Source organism: Oncorhynchus mykiss, chromosome 16 (genome assembly GCF_013265735.2).
Source record: "Oncorhynchus mykiss isolate Arlee chromosome 16, USDA_OmykA_1.1, whole genome shotgun sequence".
NCBI lineage: Eukaryota > Metazoa > Chordata > Actinopteri > Salmoniformes > Salmonidae > Oncorhynchus > Oncorhynchus mykiss.
In genome coordinates, this window is record NC_048580.1 from 26,767,586 (window position 1) to 26,789,858 (window position 22,273).

Sequence of the window (22,273 nt, forward strand, 5' to 3'; positions counted from 1 at the left end):
TAAAAATAACAAATAGTGCTAAGCACAGGCAAAATCCTAGAGAAAAACCTGGTTCGGTCTGCTTTTCAACAGACACTGGGAGACAAATTCACCTTCCAGCAGGACAATCCCCTAAAAAGTAAGGCCAAATATATACACTGGAGTTGCTTACCAAGAGGACATTGAATGTTCCTAGTTAACAGTTTGGACTTACATTTCCTTGAAAATCCATGGCAAGACTTGAAAATGGCTGTCTAGCAATGATCAACAACCAATTTGACACAGCTTGAAGAAATGTGCAAACATTGTACAATCCAGGTGTGCAAAGCTCTTAAGAGACTTACCCAGAAAGACTCACAGCTGTAATCACTGCCAAAGGTGATTCTAACATGTACTGACTTACGGGTGTGAACTTATGTATAGGAGATATTTCTGTATTTTATGTTCAATAAATTTGCAAACATTTCTAAAAACATGTTTTCACTTTGTCATTATGGGGTAGTGTGTGTAGATGGGTGATAAAAATCAATTTAATCAATTTTGAATTCTGACTAACAAAATGTGGAATAAGTCAAGTGGTATGAATACAAAACATGTTATCACACAATGAACCAAGACTGTGCTGCATTCATTACAAAATAGCTGTGGTTTATTCCTTTGGGAAGAAAAAAAAACAGTAAAAACTAAGCATTACCAGACATGTCTACAGGAAATAAACAGTTAATTTGCAGCCAGGTAAAAACCATAGTGAAATATTAGATTTTATACTTCGTTTTCACATTCTGGTTATTCTCTCCCAGGGCCAAGCCCCAAGAAAGATCTACTTTTCAATTTTATGGTTGAAAATGTTTGTTTACATTGTTCAAAAATAATTTGTGTGTCTGTACAAATTCCTATGAAAAACAATGAGGACAGTTCTGAGGAAAAACAACTAGAAAGTAAATCACACACAAAAAAAAAAAATATATATATAAGCCTGATTGAAGCCTAATGTAAAATTGTAACTGATGCACAACATCTTCTCTGGGTTGTTTTCCAACAGAAATCCCGAGATTTCAAGACAGATCCACACACAAAATTACAATTAAATCATGACCCCCCAAAAACACTTTACATTGTGCATTGCTCTTTTTCATCCACTCTACTTTCTTTTCGATTGATAAAATAAGATGCAGATCAAGCAACATTCCATATGGGAGAGGTTTCCTTTTCTTTTTGTGTCTCTTGCAGAGAATTCAGCTTTAATCCTCAAACTTCCAGCTTATTTTACATATGTGGATTACCAACTGTTAGCGAAACAATGGGAGTGGTAGGGGTTAATGCATGCTTAAAAGAGTAAGCCCAAATCCTCAAAGTCACATGAAATCAAATTGTATAGCAACCAAAATATCTTAACAAGTGACACATTTAAAATATTATACAGATGTAGGATCTTAATTTGATCACCCTGTTGTTGCAGGACACTTCCTGCACAGCAGGTAATGTTAACTTGTAGAGTATTTGAGGTTTAAAAAGGATTCTAAAGTTCATAATTTACACATAAAAATTCAGACTTGATTTGCTTTAAAAGATTTATCAACCCCTACAAAAATGTCCATTAATTATAATCCACATAATAATTCACATTTCCTGTTGCTGCAGGATCACTTTCCTGATGTAGCAAACCATCTCAAATTAAGATCCCATATCTGTAGGAATTCTGGTATTTATATAGCATTTCCATTGAATTTGTTTTTTCTCCAGAGAATACACACCAATACAGCACTATATGTACATTCAGAGAATAGCTGGTTTCTGTATTACAGTTCTACCAAGTATTCATACCACTGACAGACTTTTATAAAAATGTGTTTTGACTGCAACTATATCAAATTGTCATTTGGATTTTGTATATGCGCATACCTAGGAATAACCAGTTATAACCAAGGTGAGTGCATAAGGTGCTCCATCTCTGCAGGTGATCCGTCTTTCAGGACAAGATCCCTGCAACAGGTCCCCTTCCACCCTATGATGATATGCATTACTTAATATTATGTCTCTAGAGAAACTTGATATCACAACTTAAAAAAAAAAAAAGATTTTCCCTACAATAACTACTTTTTTTGGGGATAATACACCAATACAGCTCTCTGTGTAGATTCAGAGTATCTGAGTTCTGTATTACAGTTCTATCAAGTATGTATACCATTGGCAGATTTGTATTATGCACAAAAATAAGGAAATTTTGGTTTTGTACAGTCATAAGATACGTGGTATAGAAAAGTACAATCTTAGGTGAGTACATGGAGAGCTACAGGAAACTGCCAAAATAAAAAGGAAACACTTGAGCAAATGAGGAATACAAAGTATATTGAAAGCAGGTGCTTTTACACAGATGTGGTTCCGGAGTTAATTAAGCAATTAACTGCCCATCATGCTTAGGGTATAAAAGGCCCAGTTGCCTATTATTTTGACTAACATGGCTAGAAGAGATTTCAGTGACTTTGAAAGAGGGGTCTCAAAAGGAGCATAGGACGATAAACCTAAAATTAGACACCGACATTGCTTTCCTCTTTCTGAAGCATTTTGCAGACGGAGGTCATTTTCTGCAGCTTGTTCTAAAACCGTTATTTGGACAACAGTAATAGCCTATGCATTATGCTGATTCCTGCTATGAAAGTATCTGCCTGTCCACTCACTCTCCCCATTGTGCGCACGGAGGAAAGAGAGATGCATTCAGAGAAGCACAAGCATATGACCAATGCCCAAACAGCAATTGTGGGAAAAATAGTTTTCAACGCATCTACTATCATTCTAGTTAGAGAGGAGAGACAGAGCTTTGTGAGTATATCATTCATTTCTCACTCCTTAATATTGAGTTCAAGGCACCACTTTACAACCGGAGGAGGCTGTAGTATGGTTTTGATGCAGAGCACGCAATGTGCAGTAAATAGGCCAACATCACATAGCCTAGGCCTAGTGCTGGAAAGTTTTTGTAGGACATTAGCTGATGTTTACTGCTGTATTAATAAATAAGCCTAAATGGCTATATCGCAACAATATCATATTTAGAGTTAGCAATCTAGCTAAGTCTTTTGAGTCCCCACTTCCTCAGTTGGTGAATAATATAGCCTATAGGCCAATATGCACAAAAATGTCAGCAAATTCTCTGATGAGCCTAAAATAAATCTGATTATTCGGGATCCTATTTTGACAGGTTGCAAATAAAAATATAAATCATGCAATTCCCTGGATGTTAAATCAAATAGCATACTTTTCGAATCATAGGGTACCAAGACAGGCAACTGAGATGGGCACCCTATACCCTATCTTGACACCCTATGAAGACATGTTATGCTGGTGTTTTATTTTGGCAGTTACATGTATACAGCATTTCTGCAAATGATTTGTCTATCTGGTCAAAATCACAGATACAGGTCTCCCTCCACCCTCTGATGGTATGGCTAACTTGTTAAAAAAAAAAAAAAAGACTCCAAAGCAGTATAATTTTTTTAAAGAGTCCACATTGACACAGAAACACTAAACAATGATTTAGATTTTTTAAGAACAAGTTGATTGACAAAGTCATGAAAAATCTAAAGAATTTAATAAACCATCTCTGGGCTATGATAAAAAATATGCCTCAGGGGTCAAAATGACCCATTGCTAGCTTGAAGGTTAAAGGGTATTTGTCCTTGGCGGTCCAACGGTTTTGCCCACTAAGCTTGCGTTATGTGTGCTTCTCTACTACAGTACTCTGTATCGCTGCTGCTGCAGCGGCATTTGACAAAGGGCTGACCTGTAACATTAGTGCAACATTTTCCCCACTACTTTCAAAACAGGGTTTCCACAGTCTTTGAACAGGCCCTTGGCCCCTAGGTCATCGTGGTAAACAGGCCCATTCCTTCATGCTGCCTCTACCTAACCAGTCTATCAAATAGGCCCTTTTTTAGATTGACACCTGCACCTATGGTTGTCAACCAATGAGAACAAAGAAAGGGACAGACGAAGCTAATCTACACATGTGCAGTGAAGGCCTTGCTTTGCATCGCTCCACTTTGCTCTCATCCTCTTGTATCCTCCATGTTCGAAAGAGTGTTTCTTGTGGGCTTGGTTGGATTTGCCAATTTCTCCCTCCCCCCAATCTCCTATGCAGTTGGTAGACTCCACATCCTGGGAAGTGGCTGACCCATGTCATCGAAGGACGCAGGTCTTCTCGTGGTTACGGGTTCACAACAACAAACACCGACCTCATTAAGCCAGAGCTGAGGAGAAAGAGGGTTTTTAGCATAGCCTAGCAGCTCATTGTAAACAAAACATCCCCTTCTTATCCTGACTGTTGGCCTTCTCCTTTTTCTCTTCCATTTCCCCCTCTCTATCTCAGAAGACAAATACAGCAGGTTCAGATATGGGACGGAGGGGTTGAGGGAGAGGCGTTAATTGTGGTGGGGAGGGATTTCCCCTGTGCGTGCGAGGAGGGTGGGTGGTGGTATGTGTGTTAAGACTGTTTGAGGCGTTTCCGGGGCGGTCCCAGGAAGGGGCACTGGGCCGAGGCCAGCGAGCGGTAGGCTTCGGCTACCAGGTGAGGATGGGATGCCACCATGGACTTCCAGCCCGCCGTCTCCATAACTTCGGCAGCATGGCTAGAGAGAGAGAGGGAGGGGGGGGGGCAATTTCAAAAACTAAAATGTGCACTGGGTACCCTGGACCAAGATTAAGAAACACTGGTATAGGAGACTGCTAGCTCCCCTCAAACACACACAGTAGTTAACTCACTAGTTGATGAAGTCCACAGCCTGTGTTTTGAGCTGGTCGGCGCTGTGTAGGTCTGCCAGGATGAGGATCTCTGCAGCGTTCTCCACAGACAGACTGGTGCACAGCGCATCCTCACACATCACCTTCAGCCTCTCAAGAGCATACTGAGACGCACAGAAAGACAGACAGAGATGGATGGTGGGTGGGTTAGGGAGAGAAGGGAGAGAGAAGGAACATGAAAACGAGGACAAACAGATTAACAAAATACTAAGAAAAATGTAGCTTCTATGAAAATTGTTCTTCCAAGTGGCAGGCAATGTGCTCAGGTGGAAGCATAGGGTTTTTACAGACACAATCTTTCCATTAGAACATTTCATGGGTATTGTACAGGGCTCAACAACCCTCCAGACCAGTCAATCACCCATGTCAGAGGCCCGCTAAATAATTGATGAAGAAAATACGATATTCCTGAAGCCATTAGTTCGTTAACCTCTCTGGGATATGTGGGACGGTAGCGTCTCGCCTCGCCAACAGCCAGTGAAAGTGCAGGGCGCCAAATTCAAAACAAAAATCTCATAATTAAAATTCCTCAAGCATACAAGTATTTTACACCATTTTAAAGATAAAATTATCGTTAATCCAGCCAGTGTCTGATTTAAAAAATGGTTTACAGCGAAAGCACCACAAATTATTATGTTAGGTTACCACCAACTCACAGAAAAACACAGCCATTTTTCCAGCCAAAGAGAGGAGTCACAAAAAGCACAAATAGAGATCAAATTAATCACTAACCTTTGATGATCTTTATCAGATGACACTCATTGGACTTCATGTTACACAATACATGTATGTTTTGTTCAATAAAGTGCATATTTATATAAAATCTAAATTTACATTGGAACGTTACGTTCAGTAGTTCTAAAACATGCGGTGATTGTGCAGAGAGCCACATCTATTTACAGAAACACTCATTATACATGTTGATGAAAATACAAGTGTTATACATGGAATTAGAGATATATTTCTCCTTAATGTAACCGCTGTGTCAGATTTAAAAAAAACTTTACGGAAAAATCAAACCATGCAATAATCAGACAACAAAGCAGCCAAAAAGATATTGGGTAGTCAACATTAGTCAGAAATAGCATTATAAATATTCACTTACCTTTGATGATCTTCATCAGAAGGCACTCCCAGGAATCGCAGTTCCACAATAAATGTTTGTTTTGTTCAATAATGTCCATCATTTATGTACAAATAGCTTCTTTTGTTAGGGCGTTTGGTAAACAAATCCAAAAGCGCGTTCAGGTCCACCCGAACGTCGGACAAAAAGTTTAAAAAGTTCCGTTACAGCCCGTAGAAACTTGTCAAACTAAGTATAGAGTCAATCTTTAGGATGCTATCATAAATCTTCCATAATGTTCCAATCAGAGAATTCCTATGTCTGTAGAAAAGCAATGGAACGAGAGCTAACTCTCTCGTGACCGCGCCTCAGAGCCTGTGGCCCTCTGCCAGGCACCTGGCTCATTCAGTCCCACTTCACAGTAAAAGCCTCAAACAATGTTCTAAAGACTGTTGACATCTAGTGGAAGCCATAGGAAGTGCAACATAACCAATATCCCACTGTATCTACAATACGGGCTGAGATAAAATACTACAAGCCTCAGATTTCCCACTTCCTGGTTGGATTTTTCTCAGGTTTTCACCTGCCATATGAGTTCTGTTATACTCACAGACATCATTCAAACAGTTTTAGAAACTTCAGAGTGTTTTCTATCCAATACTACCAATAATATGCATATATTAGCATCTGGGACAGAGTAGCAGGCAGTTTACTCTGGGCACCTTATTCATCCAAGCTACTCAATACTGCCCCCGTCACCAAGAAGTTAAGTAGATTCTTTATCACACTCGCGCCGCACACATAACCTAGTTTGAGCGGAATAATCTGTCAGGTAGCCAGAGAGTGGAGCTCTTAACTGGTTGTCACATGGAGCAGCTCACAGAATTCGAAAAGTTTGGTCTGAAGTTTGGGTGAGTTTTTACGATGCGCAGTGTCTGCCTGTCAGTTGAAAATCTTGTGTGTGTGAGCATGTGTAGGCAACGTGGATTATCTTTTTTCAATGCTAGTTAACGATACTATAGTTTTCACATTTCACGTTGAATTTCTTAACTATAGAAATGCAAGACGTGTTTTTAATTTGGGTTCCGCTCTGCACACACACAAGCTTGTTAGCTCTAGTCCAACTCTCGGAAGTTCAAAGACATTCTAAAAAGTTCACCCATAGAAGCCGCTCCTCCGTATGTATAATTCTGTGGGCCTAATTAAGATAACGTATGTCATAACAAGATCCCTAGCCCTTCAAGCCAAGCCTCCTACTCCTCCACTCGCTACCCGCAAAATTTCAGTCGCAACTCGCACATGTAAACAACTATAGCCTAGGCAGCCGATAGCGCCCACGCCAAGGCTAAAACAACTATAGTTTGCCCGCTCCATAGCAAGCTGCTCTATCCCCGGTGAAGTAATTTAATGTTGAGTGAATGTATTCTATTATATTCTGAATTATTAAGCTTACTAATGCACTGTATCTACTGCTGTAAATTTCATTCCTAGTACATCTTGTGTAAACGCAATAAATGGGGCGGCAGGGTAGCCTAGTGGTTAAGAGCGTTGGACTAGTAAACCCCGAGCTGACAAGGTACAAATCTGTCGTTCTGCCCCTGAACAGGCAGTTAACCCACTGTTCCTAGGCCATCATTGAAAATAAGAATTTGTTCTTAACTGACTTGCCTAGTTAAATAAAGGTAAAATAAAAAAAATGCATCTGGTGTAGATCGAATTTTGATTACTGTTAGGGCTATTCGGGTTGTTAATTGGATTCGTTCTGACATTTGAGGAGTTGTTCTTTCTTTTTTTGTTTTATTTAATTGCTTATTTGTGTACCTGTCTTGACATTTTACTGCATTGATAGGCGCTAGTAATATAAGAATTTTGCTGCACACGCTATAACATCTGCCAAACTGTGTACGTGGCCAATAAACTTCGATGCTTACTTGTTTCTATGGGGTGAAGTTCCGCCTAGGTACAGATCTAGGATCAGCTGCACATTTAGTTTTTGCCCTAGCAATACACAGTGGATTCAAATAATAAAAGCTTAATAACGAGTTGATTATTTGAATCCGCTGAGTAGTAATAGGGACAAAAACAAAAAAATGTGCAACCCTTAGGATGTGCAATCCCCAGGACCAAGTATGGGAACACTGGTCAAGGGTCAACTTCACCCTACCTTGTCAGCGGCTGCTAGAAGGTCGTCAGCCATCTTGTCCAAGTTGGGGGCCTTGTCTGTGTAGATGAAACACATCATCTCCTTGAAGACCTCTGGCTCCACGTCATTGATCTCCACTCGGTTCTAGAGAGGTAGAGAAAGCAGGTCAGAGAAAAGCGGTGAGGCAGAGAGAGAAAGGGGGAAGGAGAAAGCCAGAGAGAGAGAGATGCGATACATGTAAATTGCACATGTTTTTAGTAGTTTAATATTGATCCACGTGAGAGGAAGCCGAAGTGGAATAATGTACAACATGTGCATGATTCATGTTTGTGGGGAACTTTGAGAGATGCCCTTTCAATTACAAAACAGGAAATACAACAAAAACATCAAAGAGAAAATAGATTTCTGCATATTCCCCCTCATCGCTGTTCAGTGACCATTGTGTGTCTGAAATTGTAAAGTTGGACCATTTCTTTCTCTGTTTCAAAAAAGTTCAATTTGAAGATGAAAAAAAAAAAAAAAAAAACAGAAATCTTTTAAGCCAGGAACAAAAAAAAACAGGACTTTGATGTCAATATTATAAAAAGGGGATAATTTACCTGGCTAAATAAAGAAAATAAATTAAGAAAAAAGTTGACCTGCACTGATATATTTTTGGACGTACAAACATGTTAAGAGGATCCAAGTGAAGGAAGATTGAGGAAAGGGGCCCCTGACTCACCTTTTTGCTCTCCTCCATCTCATGCTCAAACATGGCACTGAAGACAGGAGAGCGTGCTGAGGAAAATACAAAGATTTCTTTAGATTAAAAGATTAGATCAAGCCACTGGGCCTCAATAGAAATTGGAGGCGTCTGCATTTTATGAATGTGTGTGTGTGTTCTGTCTGTACCTGCTAATATGGCTTTGTGGGCCTGGAACTCCTGCCCGGCCACACACAGGGAGCAGTCGGTGAAGCGCGAGTTCTCCCACAGCCCGCCCAGCTCATCAGCCAGTCTGCAGTCAGGCACCTTCACCATGTTCATGGTGTTCTGACCCGAGATGTTCACAGAGTCCTGCACCACACTCACCTTGAGAAAACAGAGGCTACGTTAAGACAGGCAGCCCAATTCTAATATTTTTTTCCGCTATTTGGTCTTTTGATATCAGATCTTTTCAGATCTTTAGACCAGTTAGTGATTTCTTTTTTTTTGCCTGCCTGCCTGCCTAAACACAGCCAGAGTAAGCCCACCAAACCAACCTGGTCACAATTATCAACAATGTGAAGCCACTAAAGCTGCTCTGTCTAAATAGATACAGCCTTAAGCATAAATTAAAGTCCACAAATGATGAGAAGCGATAGTCCGGCGTCCCATTGTGACATATCTACGCGGCTCTGAGACCACCACCTGTGGGGGACGCACAGCCCAAACATCCACCTCCCCACAATTCCCAACCATCATTGCTTCGGTACGAGTCCTGTTAACAGTTGGAAAAATAGCTTGAGCTGCACTGAGAAATCTAAAAGTATGAAAGCCAAAAGGTCCAATATTTTAGAACATTGCTGTGTGTACATGTTTTGGACTATGATAGACGCTTTGCCCAACGATCAAAACGGATCCCATCAAAAAGAGACGTTTATATTAACTAAGCCTTCCAATGTGCTCCAATGAAACAAAGACAACCACATCAACCCCCCCCCCCCCCAAAAAAAACAACTAAATCATTTAAAACACTGACAGCCGCAGCAGCCCACCCAACCTCAGAGACATGAATAGCTGAGATACAGGGGGAATGTAAACCAGGCCACCTGAAATTAACACAAAGGACAGTCTGTACACTCTTGAATTTTCCCCATCTTCTTGTTTAAAGGAACATTTCACTACAAAATCAAAGTTTGTCAGATGTTTTCAGACCTGAAAAATAGCCTTATGTCTAAAGATGATTCATTGATTTGACATGAGAAATTTCCCCTTTTAAGCCTCTCTCATTTAGTGGAATGGGGTCTTACCTCACAAAACAAGGTGAGCTTGTCGTCAGGCAGAAGACCGTTGGCCTCGTCCAACAGGAAGTCTCGGCGGATGAACTTCTTAAAGCCCCAGTCCTTCCCCTGGACAAACCGATATGCTCTCTGGCTTTCTGCAGAGTCAAGGAGAGAGGAAACGTTTGTGAGAAACACTTCTATTTATACATAGACTCATGTGTTGAACTAGGGTAAGGGTTTTCAACAGGCAGGCGGCCGACGAGCCAAATCTGGCCGGTGAGCCGATTTGATCCGCTAAAGGTTGTCTTGATAATACTTAAACAATTTGCAAATCTACTTTAGTTTATTTCATGATGTACACATTTGCAGCTAAAAGCTGAATTGCAATGCAGACAAGAGAGACCAATGACAAAAATGTTCAAGCATACTATTCTATAGGGGTTTGCCGATCTGGCCATACTCGTATTTGTAATCGTATCGTATACTCGTAATAGGAAAAACGTAAGTGCTTCAAAATGATTCTTGGCAATAGCCTAGACCTACCTAATAATCTCCTTGCATGTTTATAGACCACAAAAAGCTCCAGGAACAGCAGAGGTGTGTGTGTGTTCTCAGAACATGCAGCAGGCATGTTTGCTGTCACTCAGAATGCACATCATGGTTTCATCTTTTTTTCCCCTACATCCTCGCCCACTGATTCTTTATCATATAAACAGCTGGCAGCAACAATCTAAATGACCGGAGCAAAACGTGCGAGGAGAACTGACTGAATGAGGAGCTGAAGAGCGTTACAGCTGCGCTCTATCCAATCGTAGCAGCATCAACATACAGCCCACCCATATCTTTTTTAGACAGCTGAACTATCCAATTGAGTCCTTAAGAGCATGCAGAATCTCTGACTTGAGAAAGATGCGTGCTGGCAGCTGAAAATGACTTACTCCGATCACAAAAATACTTGTATCACAATTGTATATATATGTTACGATACTTGTTTTATCCGAGTACTCGGCACACCCATCCTATTCTTTCTATTTCTCAAAGCTCTCCATCAGAGTGGTTACTGCTAACCCCACTCACCCATGGCTTTGGTCTCCTCTCCCTTGGCGTTGAGGATGGAGAACTTGAACTTGGCACGCACCTCAGCCTTGGGACAGCTAACCAGGAGCAAGTAGAGGGACAGGTAGTCTTTGCTCTCCTCATCTAGCCCTTTAGGGTTCACCCGCAGACACCTGTTAGAATTATGAGCGAGTAAACAGTCAATATTCAACAGTTAAACACAGCACTCTCATCAAAGCGGTTAGCTACCATTGACACAAGAGTTGGGCTGCTAGCAGCAAAATGTGCACTGGTGCCATTGCCAACTCTCCAACCAACAACATCTGGTGATAATGCCTTAGTCATTGTGTAGAATTTTGATGTTGTATTTGTTATGAAAGACCATCTTGAAACATTTAAAGAAAAGTCTTATCCACCACGCACCATTTGAGCTTGTCATTGGCTCCTGAGGAGAAGGTGGAGCTCTTAATGACCTCGCCCATCTCCTCACGACAGAAGCTGAAGTTGTTGATGGTCCACATGTAGGAGAATTTTACCACTTTGATCTGTAGGGGGGAAAGACGCCAGAGATGGGAGGCAATATAATGAAGAGATGTGTGCTTTGACCTGAGAAAATAATTATTCTAATCCCCAACCCCACACTTAAACTCATCCCTTACCTGAGTGTAGCACCAGCTCTCCGCCACAGGCCCGCTGGACATTTCCGCAGGGGGAGGGGGACTCGGGACTCTTGACATCGCCAGGGTGGCAGCAGGTCGTGGCGGAGTGTGGGAGAATCTGTTCTTTCAGAGGTCCAGAATCACTCCAGAGTCCAAGATGTTGACAAACCTCAGACGGTAACAATTTGTGCCCTGAAAAGACAGGGGACAGGTCTGAGCAGGACTTTCAAACTAACATGTTCCAACTTGTGACACAGCCTTATGTTTCTTTTTTAATTACTGAATTATATAGACCACTTTCCCCATCTAAAAATAAAATAAAAAATGCTAGCCTAGGCTAGCACACACACGTAAATCAGCAGTCTGAAAAATATGCAATTGTTTGGCCTTACCAGAAGCCTAACCACCATGCAACATCCTCCATAAAATGACCAACAAGGATAGAAGACAAGAGTTTGGTAAACGCTGGTCTAGATTCATGTAAACTCAATATAATTTCAATCAATTCTCCCTAACTCTGTATGAGGCTGTGCTGCACGCCTAGAGGTTGCCAGTGAGGGCCATGGTTCAGGCTGGATAAATTGTCCACGACCCTTTGGGGACAGCGGACGATTGATGCCCATGGCAGGGCCACTCCAGGATCTATAACCTTCACAATGGCAATTAAGTCTCAAAATGAACTGTAAATTAACAAGGGAGAGAGCTACTCCTGTCTGGAATTCGCTGCCGACAGATTGTACACCTCCCAAGCGCTAGCAAGCCACACAAACAGTTTGTTGGCCTACTGCTCATTGGATGAGAAATTATGGACAATTAGCCTACCTAACAAATTGACCGTGTTTTCTAAGCACTCTGACAGTATACACACTACATGACCAAAAGTATGTGGACACCTGCTTGTCGAACATCTCATTCCAAAATCATGGGCATTAATATGGAGTCGGTCCCCCATTTACTGCTATAACAGCATTCACTCTTCTGGGAAGGCTTTACATTAGATGTTGGATCCTTGCTGCCGGGACTTGCTTCCATTCAGCCACAAGAGCATTACATGCTGACCACACAGGTAGCGTCGCATGCACGAGCATTGAAAAAATATATGTACACATACATGTTATTCAATCATTGCACCCACACTGCTCACGAGCGTCTGCGTTGCCAGGTGCTAAAGTGGATTCTATTTGTGGACGAGCTGCAAGTCCTGCCTCTCCAATCTCCTCATTGGCTTTTAGAAGCATATACCCACGTGCCATCTCCTCATTGGTTATACCTACGTGGGTGATTGAAAGATGAACTGAAAAGGGGCCTCCCGGGTGGCGCAGTGGTTAAGGGCGCTGTACTGCAGCGCCCTGTCGTAACCGGCCGCGACCGGGAGGTCCGTGGGGCGACGCACAATTGGCCTAGCGTCGCCCGGGTTAGGGAGGGCTTGGTCGGTAGGGGTGTCCTTGTCTCATCGCGCACCAGCGACTCCTGTGGCGGGCTGGGCGCAGTGTACGCTAGCCAAGGTGGCCAGGTGCACGGTGTTTCCTCCGGCTGGCTTCCGGGTTGGATGTGCGCTGTGTTAAAGAAGCAGCGGCTTGGTTGGTTGTGTATCGGAGGACGCATGACTTTCAACCTTCGTCTCTCCCGAGCCCGTACGGGAGTTGTAGCGATGAGACAAGATAGTAGCTACTACACAATTGGATACTACGAAATTGGGGAGAAAAAGGGGTAAAATTAAAAAAAAAAAAAAGAAAGATGAACTGAGGTCGTTTATGGTAATACACCTTATGAAAGCCAATCGCCATATAAAGTCCAAAGAAGAAAAAGCCTGGAAGGAGGAGAGATGACTAGAAACGATGCAGTTGACAGTTGTGTGTGGATTAATTGTCAGAGTAGAGGATTTTATTTTATAAAGTAAGTAAAGTAAATGTGTATATTCCAGGACAAATTAGCTAGCTATCTAAATACAATGTGTCCATGGTATCGCAACAGGACAAGTAAACCAAATATCTTGTTTGTATTTTTCCCAGGATTCAAAGCTGATGTCAAAGACTTGTCAGTGTCCGCTAAAGTGACTCATCAGCAGGGCTCTACACTGACCTTTTTTTGTGTCGGAAAGAAAGGCTGAACAGTGTTGGTTGTAGCCAAATTGACACTCAAATAATGGCTGACCAATGGAGAAGCATCATCCACACCTTCCACTAAAGCCCACCCGCAGCTGTGAGGTCAAAAGTGCACACGAAGAACAAAAATGTTTAAAAAGCAACAACAACAAAAAAAGTACTGCAAGCAAAGGGGGCAGTCTTTCCAAAATGGAGTGTGGTTGATAGCGAAATTAAAATTGGAGTTTTGTTTTCAAATACATTTTTTGTTTGAAATATTTTTGGAGAATAAAATGCATAAATGCTCTATTACAAAATATTTGATTGCAACAATTTTCTTTTACTTTGAAGCCTGGTCGACCTCTAGTTTACATAAACTCAATTAGTATTTGGTAGCATTGCCTTTAAATTGTTTAACTTAGGTCAAACATTTCAGGTAGCCTTCCACAAGCTTCCCACAGTAAGTTGGGTGAATTTTGGCCCATTCCTCCTGTAAGGGAACACCCCCCTGAAATGGACAAAAATGAATGGGAATTAATTGGCACTGGACAAACCATATACACGGTGTCCAATACCACTCAATTCGGCGTCGTTTCGTTCAAAGTTGATTGCAAATGCCATATGGCAAATGCCAGGTGTAACACTTTAAAAATCCAACAGGTGGCGAGCGCGCTCCACCGTGGTTTTTCATATTGCAAATGCAACACAAGTCAACATCCAAAAGCAAAATTTTGAAAAAGTGATTTTTTTTTCAAAAACTTATCGCCCCCTTAAAGTGCTCTCTGGACCGTTTTTCTAAATTCTTTCGAATTTTGTGTCAATTACACACATATAAGAACTGTATCAACATACTTTAGTCGTATTTTACTATCATCATTTAAAAAAAAATGAAATTTAAACTTGTGCATAAGGCATATGTTTTGTCCATTTGCAATATGACTTCATAGGAAGTCAAAAGCCAAATGCCATAAGAAATTTGACATGCTCAAAATTACTGCAGAAATGCAAAATTGACTGGCCTGATGAACACAGGATGGCCGGGCAGTGATAGTTGTTCCTTTCCATCACTCGTTGTGTTGATTTCATCATGTCCATTTGGTGATGTTTTTTTCACTATTGAATCATATTGCAAATGCATCGACCTTGTGCCATTCTGGGATATTCGGTGCTGCACAACAGTGAGTGAGTGACTCACAAGGCTCTGGTCTCTCGTCATTGTGTGCTTGTAAACAAACACACAATGGGGATTAGCGGTAAGCTTCATAATGAAAAACTAACAGGTGAAATGAAGGCGGCGATTTTGTTTATCTCCTAACGTATTGCACAAGTTAACTGCAGGAATATCCTTAAAAAGGGATACCATGGGATTTTGGCAACGAGGCTCTTCACTTCCCCAGAGACAGGTGAACTAGTGAAAACTATTTTTAATTCTGTGTCCAGTATGAAGGAAGTTGGAAGTAGTTTCACAAGCCCATCGATGGTGCGCTTAACGGCTACTGGATGTTTTCACGTTTCTAGGCGTCAGCTTGGACACCTAGTCCACTGTGCACAATTGTGTAGGCGATTGCGCAACACCCAACGGTATTTTCCTTTCCATTATTCAGGACATTTAGAATGACAACAAATTAGTTGCCTTGTGGGCTTATAAACAAAATGATCTGGTAATCAGGTAATGAAGTGTCATGACAAAGAAATATTAAATTATAGTCCTCGATCTATTGTTGTTAGACCCAATGTGTCTCTCCTCACGGATGTCAATGAATGAATGGTGGGTGATCAAATTGTGCATGTGACTTGAATGAATTATGTGAATAGCCTAATGTTCATGGTGAAAGCCTATTAACAGATTGACTGTTGTCCCCTTAAATCATAGGATATTGTTATACTGTGTCTCTAAAAATCACAATGTTACAATTTCTATAGTCATGTGACAGTCTTTTAAATTGAAACATCCAAAATGTCAGGGGGGGGGTAGTACCTTCCCAAAGCTTTGCTCGACAAAAATACACATAAACCTATTTGACAGATCCCATAAAACCATGCAAAATTAGAGGTTAGAGCAGTACTGCCGGAACAGTTTCCATTAAGAAAACGTGGTGCCTGTAGCATTTTAATTTACCCGACATTCAAGACATTTACTGGACCCATAGGCATTGGGTGCGTAACCTGATTAGGGCATCCACCCACGATGCTCAGAAAGACAGAAATCACATGTAGATTATGGTAATTCATCTTAATAGAACATGCAACTCAAGGATGTTAAGGCGTGCGCCCTTCTTACCAAATTGTGATGGACAATTATTGGATTTTCAAATTGTGCACGTTCACATTTCCCTCATCCAACAAGACAAGTAACCAACAGCAAAATAACTAGCCGATGTCAATCTACTATCCTCCATAGTGGAAAAAAAGTGTACTTATTCTATTGGTCAGCTTGTCGTTCTGTGCGAATAATAAAATAGCCAATTCCAAAACAGACTCTGGGACAGTTGTGGGACGATGGATCCCAAATCCATAGGCTACATAAAAAAAACATTAAAGCCTCCCGAGTGGCCCAGTGGTCTAAGGCACTGCATCGCAGCGCTAGCTGTGCCATTAGAGATCCTGGTTTGAGTCCAGGCTCTGTTGCAGCCGGCCACGACCAGGAGACCCATGGGGCAGCACATAATTGGCCCAGCAACGTCCGGGTTTGGGGACGGTTTGGCCGGCAGGGACGTTCTTGTACAATCGCGCACTGGCGACTCCTGTGGCGGACAACACAAGCTGACACAGTCGCCAGGTGTACGGTGTTACCTCCGACATATTGGTGCGGCTGGCTTCCGGGTTAAGTGAGCATTGTGTCAAGAAGCAGTGCAGCTTGGCTGTGCTTCAGAGGACGCAAGGCTCTCGACCTTCACCTCTCCCGAGTCCGTACGGGAGTTGCAGCGAAGGGACAAGACTAACTACTAATTGGATACCATGAAATTGGGGAGAAAAAGGGCAAATTGTTTTTTAATAAAAATACAATAAATAAAAAATACATTAAAAGCAGTGAGGCTCATGCAATAGATCAGAACGTTTAGCTTAAAATGTTGATAAACTATTATTCACATTATAAGCGCAGCAATGCGCAAAAGGCAATAAGCAACATGCAAATGTTAGTTCCATAATGCAATTAGCACCGCACCTGCGAGCGGTTTCGTGAGACAAAGATTAAAATATCTGTTCAAAATTTTAAGAGGGGAGAGCTAAAGATGCAACAACCAGCATGGGTTGCTAACATCACTAGGATTATGCCTTTGGCTACTAGACAATGAAAGAAAGTTGATTTTGAAAACCAATAGAACATGAGAGAAATAGGCTACTGGTTTTAATGGCATCTGGTAGTCTTAATAAAATAATTGCCTGCAGGTTTGGTTGGATTTTGCCAAGGCTACTTTGAAGCAAGGTAAGACATGCCTCAATGTAGTAACACATTCAGGTTTCAAACCATTAACGATATGTTTTCAAAATCCAACTCCAACTAATTGCAAAGGAGTGTGTGTCACGCTGAAGTCTGCTTAGTTGCATATGCACATGAATGGCGAATGGGAAATGTGCTTCAATTGCCAGTTGACAAAATAAAAAGAATAACTCTTTAAAAAGAGGACCATCAAAACTGTTAACACACGATTGCATTTAGAATTGTTGCGCAATGATTTGACTTATAAAACCCGTTTCACTCCAGCAGCAACAGGAGCTGTAGCAGGAGCTCTCACACTACATAAACTGGCATTTCAGTCAATAAATAGGTTAAAACACATAATTTTACAGTGATTTTTCTATTATACAATGACAATTGACCGGCGCCAATTATATTTATCAGCTTTTCATTATTATTATTTTTGGCCAAAAGCCGGCTAACAGAAACCCTGCACCTGAACAGGTTTTGTGGGATATGTCTAAATCTGGGGTGGACAATTCCAGTCCTCGAGTGCCTGATGGGGCAAAACTGTGACACCTATCCCCAGCTAACACAACTGACTCCAATGATCACTTAATCATGATCTTCAGTTTAGAATGTAATTTGATTAAATCAGCTGTGTTTGCTAGAGATGGAGAGAAAGTGTGACACCAATCAGGCCCCCCCTGGTCTAAATCAAGCAGCCTTTATCAATGGCTGTTTATACACATGCAGCCAAATTCTGATCTTTTGTCCAAAAATCTTGATCGGACAAAAGTAAAATTCGTGGCAAAAAAAATCTGAATTAGGCTGCCTGTTTAAATGCAGCCAGAGAGACCTTGTATAGGCTAATTCACAAACATGTGATATAATGTAGGCAAGTTTTGGTCACCTAATAGGATATAGGGTCACATTGCCTTATATTGAACTAATTCCTCCACTAAAACATTTTTAGGAAGAGAAAAGGTCCTTTCCTTTAAGCCCCAAATAAATATTAGTTGAAAACATAGAAATGCCTCAGAAAAGCAATAGTCAATTGATTGTGCAATTGCAATTAAATCAGGAACAAAATGCCATTTCAAAAACCAATTTCCTGTACAGATTAAAGAGTAGAAGAATACAGGCATTTTTGGTGGCAATGTCCAGCAATAAATCTAACTTGTCTAACTGTTAGCGAACACAAGGTCTGTCAGTGTTCACGCTGCATTCATTTAGCAGTGGCGATACGCCACGGCAAAATCATTGCCGCCACCCGTGGAGACCCATAATTCAGGGCAGGTGGGTCAGAAGCCCACCAGTTGAGCCCCACCTGTTTCTTCCCAAAAATAAGATTTTTTGGGCATTAATACATGCTCAGCTCTTCTGTGGGGGTGGGGCAGCCAGCAGAAAATACAGAACGTATGGGTTAGGAATGTTCTTTAGTTGTACCGTGATTCGATTAGTATTCTGTCACTCATGGGGACACTACATCGACCTGAATGCCAAGCATCAAGACTGGAGGATGGTGATGGCAGCATCATGCTGTGGGGATGTTTTTCAGTGGTAGGGACTGAGAGACTAGTCAGGATCGAGGGAAAGCTGAACGGAGCAAAGTAGATCCTTGATGAAAACCCGCTCCAGAGTGCTCAGGACCTCAGACTGGAGTGAAGGTTCACCTTCCAACAGGACAACGACCTTAAGCGCACACGTCTTTGAGTGGCCAAGCCAGAGCCCAGACTTGAACCTGACCAAACATCTCTGGAGAGACCTGAAAATAGCTGTGCAGCGATGCTCCCCATCCAACCTGACAGAGCTTGAGAGGATCTGCAGAGAAGAATGGGAGAAACTCCCCAAATACAGGTGTGGCAAGATTGTAGTGTCATACCCAAGAACACACGAGGCTGTAATCGCTGCTAAAGGTGCTTCAACAAAGTACTGAGTAAAAGGTCTGAATACTTATGTAAATGTGTAGATTGATTAGGGGGAAAACTATTTAATCAATTTTAGAATAAGACTGCAACGTAACAAAATGTGGAAAAAGTGAAGGGGTCTGAATACTTTCCGAATGCACTGTTACTGTAGCTAAGAAAGTAATACTAAGTGTATGTTGTGTAGTAAGCTGTTAGTAGCCATGTGCCTCACCCTAATAATTTGGTCCCTCAAAACTTAGCCTACTGTTCTGACTTGATGGTGCACGTGTAGCCTATAGCCTGTGTTAGAGAAATGTAATCATCAAATATTGTAAGAGCTTTCATTGTCTGCTTATATGCCCCCTTTATTTACATACACACTACCAAGTAGGCGCTATTTTTCAGATGTTGCCCTACCGGAGTTACACAGTATTGTTGAAAAGCACATCAATAAGCTACTCGCTATGGGCTTCACGACTGACATTTGGACCAGCGATGTCAGCCCCATGAGCATGCTGAGTCTGACAGTACAGTGGGTCGACAAGGATTTGGTACTGAGGAAAGCCGTATTGCATGCTCTAGAATCGGCTGGTTCTCATACCTCTGCTTTTGAGAACATGATGGCATTTGAGAACATGATTGAAACATGAACACACTCCTAGCTCCATTCGAACAACTGATTCGAGAAATAAGCTCAACTGCGTTAGCAGCAGATGCAATACCCTCAATCATGGCACTGCTCAACAAAACTGCCGACATACCGTGGGGTTAAAACTTGCAAAAGTACTCTACTAGAGGCTGTGAACAAGCGATTGGGTGGCATTCTCTCTGAGCCTCTTTAATGTGTCGCCACCATGCTCGATGCTAGGTACAAGGACTGCTACTTCGATGCAGACAAGAAACAGAGTTTACGTGAAATGTTAGACACAGCTGGACAAGATGGAAACAGTAACAGTGCACACCGAGGAAGAGGACTCACGACAGAAGAGGCCACGGACAGACAGAGCTGAAACTGAGACTGAACAACGAAACAGCACAGCAAGTAAGTGGAAAAATAGGTTATGATTATGTTTTACTGGTAATGGGGACATGTAAATGCGAACAAAATAACATTTTGGTCAGTGTATGTTGGTTAACTATTTAACTGTACTAGAATACTTAAAAGGCCGCTAAAATTTTAAATATCGGTATTGTTTATTTTGTCAAGGAAAATATCCGAATCGCCCAAAAATGTAATAGCGGTGCATCCTAATTCTGAGACTTAGTGTACAGGGAGAATACTATTAGAATGGCCTATGTCCTGAATTGTGTCGCTGCTCCTCATTGTCTTATTGAAATTATAGATTGCCTCTTATCCGCTCGTCGTAGTCTTACGCCATAGTTTGTACATCTCAATTGTCAGTAGAATCCACATTTGTTTAAGCAAATCAGCCATATTAGCTATGGTTTTTAAAGTAAGTAAATTATGCTGAATGAACTGTTTCGCTGCCAGACAAGACTCTGCTGTAGCTAAGGATTCACTCCATGGTGCTGAAAAGAAAGCTCTGCTGTTGGGACAGCTAGAGTTGAAGTCAGAAGTTTACATTAGGTTGGAGTCATTAAAACTTGTTTTTCAACCACTTCATAAATTTCTTGTTAACAAACTATAGTTTTGGCAAGTTGGTTAGGACATATACTTTCTGCATGACAAGTAATTTTCCCAACAATTGTTAACAGGCAGATTATTTCACATATAATTCACTGTATCACAATTCCAATGGGTCAGACGTTTACATACACTAAATTGACTGTGCCTTTAAACAGCTTGGAAAATTCCAGAAAATGATGTCATGGCTTTAGAAGCTTCCGATAGGCTAATTGACCTAATTTGAGTCGATTGGAGGTGTACATGTGGATGTATTTCAAGGCCTACCTTCAAACTCAGTGCCTATTTTCTATTCATGGGAAAATCAAGAAGAAATCAGCCAAGACATAAAAAAAAAAATTGTAGACCTCAACAAGTCTGGTTCATCCTTGGGAGCAATTTCCAAATGCCTGAAGGTACCACGTTCATCTGTACAAACAATAGTACGCAAGTATAAACACCATGGTACCACGCAGCCGTCATACCGCTAAGGAAGGAGACGCGTTCTGTCTCCTAGGGATGAACGTACTATGGTGCGAAAAGTGCAAATCAATTTCAGAAGAACAGCAAAGGACCTTGTCAAGATGCTGGAGGAAACAGGTACAAAAGTAAATATATCCACAGTAAAACAAGTCCTATATCGACATAACCTGAAAGGCCGCTCAGCAAGGAAGAAGCCACTATACCTCAACAGTCAGGCCTACATTATATTCACTGTGTTTATGCAAGTTTTTGGGAACATAAAATGCATCTATATAATGCTACTTAGTGAAAAGAACACGTGGGATCTAGCTAATGATTAGCTCAACAGGCTAAATGCAGATATGCCGAAGCATGGGGATGCCCATTTATAGCCACTATGGTGCTATCAGTTGGGTTACAGGTGATAAAGTGTATTGCTAATAACATAGCTGATAATATGGACCATGCATAGTAAAACTGGGTCACATGGACAAAAATCCATGTCGAGATGAATTGTCTGAATTGATGTGACAACGATACATTTATAACATTAATGTTCACCAGTTTTCTTTGTGTTATCCTTAACTTCTACTGCACTGAACACAACAGGCAACAATTATGAAGATTTTACTGAGTTACAGTTCATAAGGAAATCAGTCAATTGAAATAACTTTATGGCCCTAATCTATGAATTTGACATGACTGGTAATACAGATATGCATCGGTTGGTCACAGACACCTTAAAAAAAAAAAAAATTAAGTAGGGACGTGGATAAAAAAAAAAACAATCAGTATCTGGTGTGACCACCATTTGCCTCATGCAGCGCGACACATCTCCTTCGCATAGAGTTGAGCAGGTGATTGTGGCCTATGGAATGGTTTGCCACTCCTCTTCAATGGCTGTGCGAAGTTGCTGGATATTTGCAGGAACTGGAACACTGCCGTACACATCAATCCAGAGTATCCCAAACATGCTCACTGGGTGACAGACCATGGAAGAATTGGGACATTTTCAGCTTCCAGGGGCTGTGTACAGATCCTTGCGACATGGGGCCGTGCATTATCATGCTGAAACATGAGATGATGACGGCAGATGAATTGCACGACAATGGGCCTCAGGATCTCATCAAGGTATCT

General features: G+C 41.4%; 1 protein-coding gene across 1 annotated transcript in view; it reads right to left on the reverse strand.

Moving 5' to 3' along the window:
* Positions 1 to 604: 604 nt before the first annotated feature.
* LOC110491746 (speckle-type POZ protein) overlaps positions 605 to 22,273 on the reverse strand; it is a 31,532-nt gene continuing 9,863 nt past the window's right edge. The window contains exons 2-10 of the mRNA XM_036946626.1: positions 11,657 to 11,848; positions 11,421 to 11,542; positions 11,019 to 11,170; positions 9,969 to 10,096; positions 8,871 to 9,048; positions 8,701 to 8,756; positions 8,001 to 8,123; positions 4,735 to 4,877; positions 605 to 4,601 (exon numbers count right to left, since the gene is read on the reverse strand). Of these exons, the coding sequence (XP_036802521.1) occupies positions 4,457 to 4,601; positions 4,735 to 4,877; positions 8,001 to 8,123; positions 8,701 to 8,756; positions 8,871 to 9,048; positions 9,969 to 10,096; positions 11,019 to 11,170; positions 11,421 to 11,542; positions 11,657 to 11,734 (1,125 nt within the window). The 5' untranslated portion in view covers positions 11,735 to 11,848 and the 3' untranslated portion in view covers positions 605 to 4,456. The remainder of the gene's footprint in view (positions 4,602 to 4,734; positions 4,878 to 8,000; positions 8,124 to 8,700; positions 8,757 to 8,870; positions 9,049 to 9,968; positions 10,097 to 11,018; positions 11,171 to 11,420; positions 11,543 to 11,656; positions 11,849 to 22,273) is intronic.